This window comes from Oryzias latipes, chromosome 24, assembly GCF_053564925.1.
Source record: "Oryzias latipes strain Hd-rR chromosome 24, Olatipes_Hd-rR_3.1".
In the NCBI taxonomy this organism is placed as follows: Eukaryota; Metazoa; Chordata; class Actinopteri; order Beloniformes; family Adrianichthyidae; genus Oryzias; species Oryzias latipes.
The window spans coordinates 22,821,531-22,834,373 of record NC_136260.1 but is presented as its reverse complement, the minus strand read 5'-3'; the positions used below and the strand labels follow the sequence as shown (position 1 = coordinate 22,834,373).

Sequence of the window (12,843 nt, the reverse complement as noted above, 5' to 3'; positions counted from 1 at the left end):
GGCTGGATTAGGTTACCAATGGGGTAGTTGGGGCAAAAAGGGAGGGGGGCTGGGATTGAATTTAGGGTAAAAACAGAATTGTGTCACTATGTGTCTATGTAGGTATTTGTGGGATGTCTTGGGGTGTACTTGCCAAGTGGCTCCCTGTAGTCCTCTCCTCTTCTGCCACCTGCTGTGCCTCATTAAGGCCCAGTTAACGACTCTGCCTCTCATCTCCTCTGGCAGATGGACAGACACGGGGGTGATAAGATTCCAGAGTTTACATAACCCACAGAATCGTATTGAAAACGTCCATTCTACATTTTGGGGTTCGTGAGCTCAGGTCCTAGTTGTGGTTGTTGTTGACGACCGGGCCGGTTTGATCTCCTGTTGGGGGGGCTGTGTCAGAGAAGGACAAAGTGTTCGTGAAGTCTGTGAAGAACACACAACAGCAGCGCACAGTGGTAATCCGCCCTGAGGAGGAGCCGCAGGCGTGGAAGGGCCCGGACACGCGGCCGGCGCCAAGTTTGTTTTGCATTTGCAGCACATTAAAATAGTCTGATGACACGCTGAATGCAAACACAGAGCCCCCAGGCTTAGCTTCATTTAAACAGCATATATGAAAAATAAGGAGCTGAATCCACTAAATAACAGCTACAAATGCGAAAACACGCAGATGCATTTCCTGAAGAAATGTTTGAATGAAGAGGTCAGTCATGAAGCCCGTCCATCGCTTTCTCCTTCAGCTGACACACAGACCATGCACACACTCTTATGGCTTCTGCTGCAAACACACCATTTAAACACGTTCAATTCTTTTCTCAGCAACACAAATCTCTGACAACCACCTTTAAAAACTAACAGGAAAAAGGATCGATCATCTGCGTTCGTGATCCAACAACGAATCGCACACAAACACGCAAAAATAAATGAGAAAAAACACACGGATGGATGAAAAAGACTCACATCTCCACTCCAGAAAAGTACAATGGCCACATTTATTTAAAGTGACAAGTTCCCTTCACACTGTACTTGTCTCAACTTCGTGTTTAAGCCGTACATACATTTATATTTCCAGGTACATACACTTAAAACTGGGGGGGGGGGGTCCTGGTAAGTTAAAAGAAAAACAACAGGTCTGTCTTCCCTCGTCCTGCTCATTCAAAGCATTTCTCAGTAGTGGTTCCGTAATAGAAGTGCAGACATTTATTTAATACCAGACATCTTCATGGAGTACATTACAATAGCAATTCAAACAGTGCTGCATTTTACACATTCAACATCAAACATGGCAAACCCTTTCAAAGGCACGAGACTCTCACACCAGTGTCCCTGTTTTGACTGTACTAACCAGCAACCCTCTTTTCAGAGAATCATTTTGTTTGTTTTCACATGCTCTTTGGGGGAGGGGGGGCAGAGGGGGGTGGCACCGGACAGGTAGGAAGTCTCAACGTCTCCTCGGTCTGACTTAAAGTCTCACTCTGATCATCTTTTAACTATGTTTTTTTTTCTTCAAAATCTAAAAACCTGTGTCGTTTTCTAGGACATAGTTTCTGCAGAGCGGCAACAGTTCGTCACGAATTCACCTCTCATGCAATGTTCAAATGCGGCGTGTGACGTGCATTGAACACGCACCTCCCATATCACTGCATCGGCCGCTACCCGATACCGGCGCATGGCCAGTACCTACAGCAGGAAGAGGCTTGGTGCCAAATGTCAAAGGGGTGTAAATCTGGGGAATCTTGTTCTAGGTTCTTTCTTTCTCAGCTTTATTCCGATACATGAAAGACTTGGTGGCATAGAATTCCGGCTTGGCACAACTTGTCTCCTCCATGATCAATTTTCCAACGGTTGGAACATCCGCGTATTAAAAGAGACGCCGTCCATACATCACTACCAAATCAGAGTCCCTGATTGGTCAAAATCCAACTTGGTTTAACTTTCGACACGCGGTTTGTACGTAGAGTCGTAAAAACTTGCAACTTGAACGCGGAAGCTCGAAACGTGCATCTATGAGCGTTTACATTGACTTCTCACCGGAAGTGGTTGCTCAAACAAAAGTGGCTGAGGGCAATGTGAGCATCGGTTGAGTTGTGGCCCCCTTCCCCTCCTCATTGCTGAGAGCTCTCTGTGTACACCGGCTTACAGTTACTCACACCACCATACTAATACTACTGGTGCAACAAAAACAGCGAACAATATTGGAGATATCCAGCCGTACAGTTTTAGCCAGATTCCAGCTCAGACGAGGAAAAACACGACGTACACGGATCTAGGGGATGGATTTCTATGTCACTAATACGATTTTTATCTAACTGTGTTTACCTAGTCTGATTCACAACAATTTAAAGGCCGTGTCACACAGCCACTACGTACATTTTGCGCATATTGCACTGATGAAAATTGGTCATTCGTGAAAAAAAATTGAGAAAAGTTGTGGCTTGACATTTTTACAGATGTATCACGAATGAACCACGTTAAAGCAACAGATGAAGTACAAATAAACCCCGCAAAGAACACGTAAATCAATGAAGAACATGGACCGCGTGTGAATATTGCGCTGTTTATATGCAATTCATTAGTGATTTCTGGGTCAATTTCATAATTTAATGTGATTTGTGCGTCGGATACGTGATATAAAAGTCATACATCGGTGGTACATCCGTGAAGTCTGTTAGACGTTTGTAGGAATTTCTTAGAAAGCCACAAATTTCCAAATGCATCAAGCAAAAATCACGCACAAATGAGTAAGATTAACATAATAATTGGGTAATTCTCAACCGACCAAAAAGTTTGAACAACTCAAAACCGAATTCACGGAAAGACGGGTCAGACGAAACCCTGGATGGACTTCTGCACACATCGCAGTCATGATTTCTGTATGTTACGCATGTATCATGAAAGACGTGTACTACTCGCTGTGTGACACGGCCTTCAATAAAGAAAGAAATGCCATTTTCTTTCTAATTGTCCACCATTATGAGAAAAAAGTCGCAAGAACATGCTAAAAGGATCATTTTCATCAGAGTGGGGCTTTAAGTTCACATAGAGGGGAGGAAGTCCAGCCAAACGTGGCCTAAACGCAGCAAAAGAATCCCTCTGCAAATTGGAATATGTGAGCATGTGGGTTTAAGAGTCAGGTTGCTTCCTGAATGCACCCGTGGGTACACAAGGGAACGGCTACCTGTAAACCACAACAGGATCTGCTAGTGTTTGAACGTCCTGGTCTGTCTGTTTGAGTTCTGGAGGGCAAACGAGCAGCTAGAAACACAAACATGCCTCCGTCCTGTTCTGTTGACTTCACAGTGAAGCGCTGAGCCACAATGTCAACTGTTGAGCAGGTACAGTCAAAACGCACGCAGGAATAATGATTATTTACACAGATTATTCACATGTCTGCTACAGACCTACTGTAACATGTACAATTGTTCAGATACATGCAGACCCTGTACAGCACAATTCCCTTTGCTCCTGCTGGGACACAAATAATGCAAACTTGTTAAAAAATAAACATCCCAAAAAAAGTACATGTATAACTAAACTGTGCACCATGGCAATATGTCAAAGGATCGATACAAATATTTAGCAGCAACACTTAGGATTAACTCTGTGAGAACAGAACCAGAAAGTCACTGGGTTGAAATCAATCTGACTAAGTTATGATGGTCAGTGCAAACACAAGGGACTGTAATGGTGGAGGCTGTACAGGTTCTACATCAACGGGTTCTTTACAGAATCTCAGCGGACTGAAGATTCACCGTAGAACAATCAAGAAGTCTTGGCACGCCACATCTCCCTACAACATCCCGATGACAAAGACATGAAAAGAAACTAATCTCTGTGCAAAAGTTCAAGTAAAAGTCTTTTCCTGCAAGTAGTTAGTGGTGTAACACCTCCTGTGGCGGTACCAAAAGAGAAGACAACGTACGTACAAATGCACAAAAAAGTTATTTACACCCAATGCTTCTCTGGACAAAATACCACAGAGAGGACCTCTACTCACCAACTCAGGCTCAGATTTCATCTAATCCTCCCATCGCTTACAATCTGGACTACATTTGTGGAAGTTTCATCCTCGATCTGGGATCAAACACCAAACAAAATGGGGAGCAAAGGTGAAACCCCTAAAGAGCCGTGTCGTAGACGTGTTCTGACGAGCCCTCCTCGGTTTCGTCCTCGGACTGCGACGCCTTGTGGTTGAGTTTCTCGGCTGTCGAGGAGGAAACGAGGCTCCCGTGGATAAAGTCGCCGCTTTGTTTGGCCTTGCTGCTGTCCTGGACGAACTCTTGGATCTCAACGGGTAGCCGGCGAAACTTGTCCTGGTACTCCTGGTCCAGATCGCTCTGCAACTGAGGAAGAAGAGGAGGTCAGCGAAGAATGAAACCATCCACTATCTAGACCAGTACGCCGGCCGGACATGAAGACGTCAAACTGCTAGGAGTTCAGGGAAGCGACAAACAGACATCAGAAACTGTTTTCTGGGAGGCAAAGACACCCCCAGTGATTACAGATGACAAGATTGAATTCATTCCATTGTGATCCAATAATTGCTGGAATGCAAATCCCTGTTTAACTACTGAGCCGGCTCCCCAGGGAGGGCGGTAATTAAAAGAAAAAGCTGCTAAGATGAAGAGTATCAGAGTCCCTCAGCTCATGTCAGCATTATGAGGGATCCGAAACACCTGTGAGTTCAGGGGTTTTACCTGAAAGACCCCCACCCATCAGGCAGGCAGGTTTTTGAGTCTTTCCTGGACACACTCAGGTATCCATAAAGCTGCTGTGTGAATATCTGCCAATGTTTACGGCCGACAGTGGAAACAGAAAACGGACAGATTCTGCAAGAATAAAGGAGGAGGAGCATCATCCCGTTTCACCTTTAAAAGACATTTTTTTTCAGAAATGTTGCAACGTTTTTGCTTCACAGAACTTTCATCCACAGCAGTGAAGCTAATGACGCTGAGCAGCTTCTATAAGCTCTATTTCTGTAGCACCAAACAGTCAAGAATGTGAGATCTACCCCTAAAAAACACAACATCTCAAATAAAGCTATACTAAACTTACTAGTAACTGTTTAGTGAGATGTGATGACTTGTTTTAGGACTATAAATGTTGAAGGTCCTGATCCTGAAAACATCTTATTTGAAGTGATGAAAATATATTTTTTAATTTACATAAAATTTTTTGAAAAAAACAAAAAGGTTAGAGGTCTTTCAGGAAATAGATGTGCTCGATTAAAGCAACCTGGAAGATTTTGTTTCGACTCATAATACAGAAATAAAATGCGTTTAACAACGGCATGTTTCACAGTAAACATAAACTTTTACATATGTGACTAATTTATCTGAAAATGTGTAACTTTTGGCTCACTGGAAGAGGATTATGGTCTGGAAATAAGGTTGTGTTCCTTAAAGTCCCACTGTGATCCTCTTTTGATCTATTTCCAAACTGTTTCCAAGAGTTTTTTTAATTATGTTTTTAGCCAAAATTCAAAAAGTTGTGTCGTTTTTGAGGACATAATTTCTGCAGAGCGGCAGGAGTTTTTGTAGACATTCACCTCTGAGCAGAGTGGGGGGGAAAAAATGGGTGAAGAAAGTGACACGATCCTAGAAAATATAGTAAATAAATTCTACTTTATGCTCGGTGCCCTTTTATTTTCCAAATGTGTTTGCTACTTTTGTTTAAAAAAGTTCTAAAAATATCGTGTTTGGAATAGAAACAGACGGATGAACGAGGCAGGCGGCTGCAGCTCCTGCTCCAGATGCAGATGGTGTGAAATGAAGCGGACTCCCTGATGCTATGGAGCAGCAGCTCAAACCCCCACCAAGCTCCGCATTTCAAGGTCACCTTCTCTGAAACGTCCCCTCCTTCTTCCTTCTCACTCTCTCTGGGGGTCCCACACAGCGGCCATCCTTCACATCAAAAGCAGATGTCTGAAGACGCACTGCAGCAGGCTCCGCCTCCGCGCGACCTAATTAAAGACGGGACGCACCTTTTGTGAGCCTGCTTGTGTGTGTGAGGGGTTTGCTTTCATCTGGCCCGCGGAGGCACAAACAGCACAATGATCGACGCTGACATCTTTTATCTTCCACGTCGGACGCCACGCTGACTCCTAAGGATGCTGCAAAAGCAGAGGCTCCTCCCACAGCAAATCCATGTACCGTCTTTGTAATCAGCAGCACAGAAGTAACTTTGGAGGGATGGGGAGCCGGGATGCTTTCAGCAGAGGGGCAGCTAACAGTTCAGTGGATGATGGAGAGATGCTGCAACAGACGTCAAGCAGCTAACAGCTGTGATTTTTTGATATTTTAGTTCTACCAGGGGACTGAGGAGAAGAATTGTAAACCTTTTTTGTCATTTCTTTATGACAGCAAAAAAACTTTTTTTTTTTTAAGCGTATGGGAACTTAAGGTGAAGATTTGATGGTGGAATAGAGATGAAGGAAAAGTTAAAAAGGCAAATAAGTAGAAAAGTTTCCAAAAAATAAAATTAAAAAACGATTATTTTCCAATTAAAATCATTTTTGTTGTGTTTAATGAGGCGGAAGTGTCATGCTAGGGTTTGTATCACAGTGGCATGGCGGTCATTTCATTATAAGAGGGAAAGGATTAAATGAAATGCTGGATGGGCTTGAGTCACAAAAGTTCCTGGAATGACGGGAATTAAAAAAAAACGAATGACCAAAAAAACAACTACTTTGTTTTAAATGGCAGCATTTCTGTTGGTTTTATCTTAGTAGCAACCATTTTCTTGACAAACAGGTGGACGTCATTTTAGAAGAATCGGCAAAACGTAAGTTTTGGATTTTCTTGACAATGGAGGCTTTTCATTGGCCACGCCCACATTCCTAACAGCTTGATTGTTGTATTCCATTTTCACAATATTCTGGTAAAAAAGTGAGCAAGAGGGAAACACCACTTTTTCGGGCTCGCCATGCAAACGCCGTTCAAAATCTACAAACTTCAAAACCAACATTTTCTTTCCCTCAGTAGCTTCCCAATGATGCTCAAGGGGTTAGGAGGTCATAGATTGAAACTGTGTTCACATTTTGGTGAGTGTTTGAGTTTATGGAGGAGTGAAAACTTTAACATAAACTCAAGCTGAGCCGTTCATTAAATAATAGTTTGTAAGTAAACAGTTGGACAAAACTCAATCTAAAAGGCTGAACAATTATTCAAGCTTTGATAAATGGATGAAAAGCATTTAGTTTATTCACAAGCTTTTTGAAAAAGTTGTCTAAATTCTGACAGATATGTCTTTACTCCCTTTATTTACTGCATCTTTAACTACTAATCTTGTGTTTTTTTTTGTTTTCTTTGCACATCCAGCGAATCGGTGCGTCACCTCAGAGGACTGCAAGCACACAGCCAGCACACGCCATCTCCTCCACACACTGAGAAACGTGCCCATGAGCCAAACACGCGCACACATTTCTGCCTTTCTCAAAATACATCACTCAGTGACCTTCTTCACCAGCTGTCCTCATTTTGAGGATCTGTCCAGGGAAGCGCAGAGAGCCTTCAAAGAAATTCCTTTCAAATGCATTTTTTTGCTTTGAGCCGTGACATAAGGCCTTTTGCAGTTTCACTCCAACCAGCAGCTGGTCCTCATCTGCTGAACACTCCTTTTCCTCTTCTTCCTTTAGGTTTAAGCCATCTCACACTGTGCAGCTTATTAGTTGATCATATCCTGAACCTCACACATATCAACAAGTCCGAACAGAGCCCACTTAGGCTAACCCAGTGTTCCACGTCCGAGAGAAGATCCGTGGTCGTGGCGTCGTTGTCAGCGATGCAGCTTTGAAAAGGAAAATGCATTTGGATGCGTTCTGCATATGGAGGGGAGTAAAGGAGAATCACTGGGCCAAAAACAGCACGTCGTCTTTATCCACTGTAACTCTAAAAATTCAATAAATATGGAAGGCCACGATGTGTGGCCCGCCCCCTTTTCAACCGCCGTCATCTGTTGTGAAGCTGCTTCACCCCCTAACTCTCTCACCCCTCTGCCCCTGCCACCCTGGTCAGAGATGGTTTTGTCTCCATAGCAACCATTTCCATTTTTGATTGCCTGAGGGTGATAGACAGGTCTATGTGGTTATTTTAGAGGAATCAGCAAAAGTAAACTTTTGGATTTGCTTAGCAACAGAGGTTTTTTTTTTTCCTTTTTCCAAAGGTGTGAAAATGTCCAAATTTCACACTTTGCCACAAAACAGCCGTCAGGCCATAGGCCCTGTGTCCATCCCATAATAATTTGAAAACTTCCTTTGGATGTCCCCGATACCTATGTTTTGGTTTCGTTGGATGCTTGTTTCTTTTTTTTCTTTTCTCTCTGCTGTTTTCTTCAGCTGTGATGTCATCACTTTTTGTGTGTGTGTGTGTGTGGGGGGGGGGGGGGGGGGTCATTCACTATGCCCACAATTCATTTTTTTACCCTACAGGAAATAAATCTGATTTTTTTGCTATTTGGATCCAAACTAAAAAGTTTTCCAATTTGTTTTTCAATCCAGCTTTTACTCAAATGTTTCCATATTTTGTCTGGATTAGCGACTCTAACGGGACTCCATCCTCTGTCACCGGCTTTATTACCGTTCCTTCCTCACTCATGACAGACGACGGACAGACATGAAAAGGTTCTAGTCAGGCTAGACCCCCCCAGCAGTGCCTTTGACGGTTTGCAGTGTTCCTCAGGGCTGCAGAGCTTCATACATGAAGGACACTCACCGCTGATCTAAAACTGCAGCTTTCCTCAAAGAGCTCAGGAGTACCCGAGCGCTCCAGCGTGCACGCCGGATCTTACCTCCCAGTCTGTGTTTTTGTACTCTGTGTTCCCGGTGTGTGTTCCCAGTGTGAGTCTGTGCACACCAGTGCATTATTGATGTAATTGTGTCAGTAAGCAGTGATGCAAATTGAAGTCTGTGATGATGGAACATGGTGGCCGCCTCTATAGCACCCGGGCGAAAACATTAGAAGTCACAGAGGAGTGGTTCCTTTTTCAGCTCTCCATCTTTTTTTTTCCCCTCCTCTCCTCTCCTCCCTTCCGCCTTGACCTCTATCCTCCAGATTTCACCACGAGGACTCGGTTCCAAATTAACAGATTGCAGAGCGTCATGAAGGATAGAGCGGGATATGAGGGCTGGGGAGGGGTGGGAGGCGAGGGATCCGAGTTTCCATGACGACCGCGCAGGACTCCTGCATGATGAGGGAAGGAGGATGTGTCTCTGTTCGAGGAGTCGCACAGTCGGGAGACACCGCCAGATCAAGCAGAGAACCTGCATGCGCCCTACATCCTAATTTTCACGGCCGAACACCAACGCACCATGTTGTGAAACATATTGCCTCATCACAACAACAATATAGACTTTCACACTCAAAACAAGTGTGGAAAGGATGGTTGCTACTGACGACACAAGCATTTAGACTCTTCCTTCTATTGGATTTGACAGATGGAGAAGTAATCAACGACAAAATTTGAGCCACATTTTGTAGATATCCGGACTTTTGACAACAAACTGTCTCCATCAACACAGGGGGATTACCATCTCTACCCGGAGACAACGTGACCTTAACATAAGGAAGAAAGCTGCCAGGAAGTGTAATCCTGAGGTGTGTGGACACAGCTTTCCTGTTCACGCTGGGCTCTGCCGACTCCTGCAGCTTGTTGTGATTGGCTCATTAACAGGACGGTGACACCGAAAAGCACATCCTGAAATCCCGCCACGTCTCTCTGTAGTTCAGTACAGCACATCGCCCAAACTTTGTTAAGGCCATAGTCCCAACTTCCCCTTACGGGTGGATATGGGCTGTCTGAACTACGCAAGGCTAGTAAGGCGACCTGCACCAAATATCAAGACCGTGAACAAAACCCTTCATGTGCTACGATCATGCAGCGAGTGACAGGTCTTAGTGAACATTTATATAGCGCATAGGAGTAACATATCACATGCACACCACATGCGTGCAGTCAATAGTTAGTCAGTCCTTGCATCTTACTAATGACTACAATGAGGTGTAAGGACACCGTACAACAGCGTCACCCATAAGTCTATTATCCTTATTCCAATACTTCCTGATCCTGTGTTTAATGCAAAACGGAATTCAGGCAGATATTTATCTGAGCTTGTGTGGTTTTTGTCCACATAAGAAGCAATCATCGCTTTTAGATTGCGGTTGATTCTCTCTGTTAAAATGGTTTGGGGATGATATGGGGAAGTTCGTTTTTGTTGGAGATCCCATTGTTTGCAGATTCCCTCAAACACAGATGATGTAAATTGAGGGCCTTGGTCTTTACTTAGGACTTTAGCCAAAGAGGGAAAAACTCTACCCATCTGGTATAATACTCCACAAATACCAGAAGATACTGATTATTGGTCGAACTTTGTGATAAAGGACCCATAATGTTAACTTCAAGCATCTCCAAGGAGACCCGTGGGAGCTTACCCGGAGGTTTCCAGTTTTCAGGTTTATGGATTTGGCAAATATGGCAGCGTTGAACATAGCTTACATCCAAGCTCATCTTAGGCCAGTATACAATCTTTTATATGTATTGTATCTTCCCAGATGGCCAGATAATGGATGATCGTGATAATGATGAATGACTTGTCGCAGAGAAAGTACCGTAGTCACAATATGTCTTGACTGCCTTCCTCTGTTGCTGGTCCATACTGTCTGTTTTCTTGTCTGCCCGTCTACCCCGTCAGTTGTGTTTTTTTTCCTACTCGGCAGTGGCTTTTGTCTCCCAAATATCCCATCTTTGGCAATGAATTTGCATCAACCAATCAGGAACTCAGCTTTGGCCCGTGATGTGTTGATGATGTAATCAGTGGGTGGAGTCTTAAACCGACAAAGAGGAGAATCTGATTGTTCTCCTCCCAAACTTTACGTTATTTTTCTTATTTAAATGCATCATAAAAAGTTCCTTTAATTTTGTTCTTGTTTTAATTTTGTGCTCCTCGCAGTAATGCAGGATGGCAAGTCATCAAACTGGGTCACACAGACGGAAGCACGGCCAAAAGCGTCATTCAGACGCAGCTCCTGCAGTAGACGGTGAAGCTCACCGTCGTGGGAGAGTCTCTGAATGATGGAGACATGGACGCCTCACACTAAATAAACCTCATCTGGTTTAAATGCATTGAGTAGAAATGAGACATACGATCAATGCTCCCATGTAGTGACCAGGCTAAAAACCTTTGACTGAAGCTCCTCCCACAGGCCTCAGAGATATTTAGACAAGCGTCGAGCAGCCAATTTGCCACATGAATCGCCTTCGGTTTGAACAGAACATCAGGTTTAACTTTGGACCTAAACTCATTAATTTAGAGTGACGAGTGATTACAGCATTTACGCAACTTTCCTTCTTTGTAAACGCTTCCATCTGCAGTCTAAGCAGTGGCTGCGGTGCGGCTGCTGCATAGGAAGTCTTTAGGCTGATGCATGCGACTACAGACACGAGCACATGCTCATGCAACGGTAAAGGGTCATGCAGCACTCAGGGTTCCCACCAGGGATGGTTATAGATGTCCATTAGCGACTGCTCTGAGCTGAGAGAAGAATCTGGGTCAGAACAATATGTCAGATTCAGAGGCTACAAAACATTTCCATATTAACTGTGCTTTTCCATGTGTTTTACCGTTAACGTGCCTTCAATCAATGGAGTCAGGAGAACCGACTGTGGCTTCTTTATTCCAAATAACCAGCTCTTTTCTGGTGCATTATCATCTCTTGGTCCCGTTTCAGCTTCAGTGACTCACTCACCTGCTCTCAGAAAGCGGCGCAAACATCAGAGCTAAGATTCACGTGAGGAACCAAAAGAGGTGACGCACGAGATCGGGACAGCGCCACACCGGCACAATGAGAACGTGGAGGTGGCAGACTGAGACGCGCTGCAGGAGGAGCGTGGGGAACACACAGCACAACGGAGCTCTGAATTCAGGTCTCAGGGGGGATTTTGAGGCGTGACGCCACAACGCTGTGTGTCCTTAAGCAACGCCGCCTACGCTTTCCCCCCCAAACATAAATACAGAGTGAGGGCTAACACGTTTACCAGCACGCCGTTTGGTAATGTTGCTGCTAATGGCAGCAAACAGGTAAATATCTGTAGAAGATTTGCCCACAGAAGGAATCCACCTGATAATCTGATGACTGAATAACGATTAGGGACACATGATATACGTATGGCATTTAGGATGTGGTATAATAATAATGAAGGCTAGTTTACAGAATTATAGGAGTCCCTAAGTCAACTTTCCACATGTTAGGTGTTTCTCTGAAGACATTTGATGAAACCCAAAGCGTGTGGGTTGTTGAGCTGCATGTCTGCTGCACCGTCAAGGCTCATGGGAGGAAGGAGCTGCCGCTTTCTGTGGGGGGTGCCTCTGCAGACAGACAGTTCTGTCAAACACCCACTCTGATGAAAATGGTGTTTTTGGTGTTTGTCACGTGTTCCTGTGGCATTTTTTCTGACCATGGAGGTCATATGTAAAGAAAATTGAGCTAAAAAATTGCATTTCTGAGTATTTCTTTATTTAGATAGTTGACAATTATTGTGCGTTTGCTCTGAACACTCAGTTACAGGAATAGGAAGGGGGGCGGGGTTGCTCTGTGCCTATCTCTTGTTGCCCTGCTCTGTTCTAGAAAACAACTGGTTTGTTAGATTGTGGCTAAAACTGACATAATCATAATTAAAAGACCTTTGGGAAGAAAGATCAATTGATGACATGAGTCTTTAAAAAAACCTTTAAGTTTAGTGAACTTACAGCCTGCTCTTCATTATTTAAGGAGACACATTTTTAGCATTTAACTCCTGCTAAATTGAGGTTTCCTGGATCCATATTGTTTTAAATTCTATGTCAACTGACGGTTTTTTTCACCT

At 43.9% G+C, this 12,843-nt stretch overlaps 1 protein-coding gene across 4 annotated transcripts in view; it reads right to left on the bottom strand.

Moving 5' to 3' along the window:
- Positions 1-958: 958 nt before the first annotated feature.
- plcb1l (phospholipase C beta 1-like) overlaps positions 959-12,843 on the bottom strand; it is a 192,232-nt gene continuing 180,347 nt past the window's right edge. For all 4 annotated transcript variants that reach the window (XR_002872859.2, XM_078943207.1, XM_023952847.2 and 1 more), the window contains one exon: positions 959-4,328. Coding sequence is in view for 3 of the 4 variants with exons in the window: in XM_078943207.1 (XP_078799333.1) it covers positions 4,104-4,328 (225 nt within the window). In the remaining variant the exon portion in view is untranslated. The remainder of the gene's footprint in view (positions 4,329-12,843) is intronic.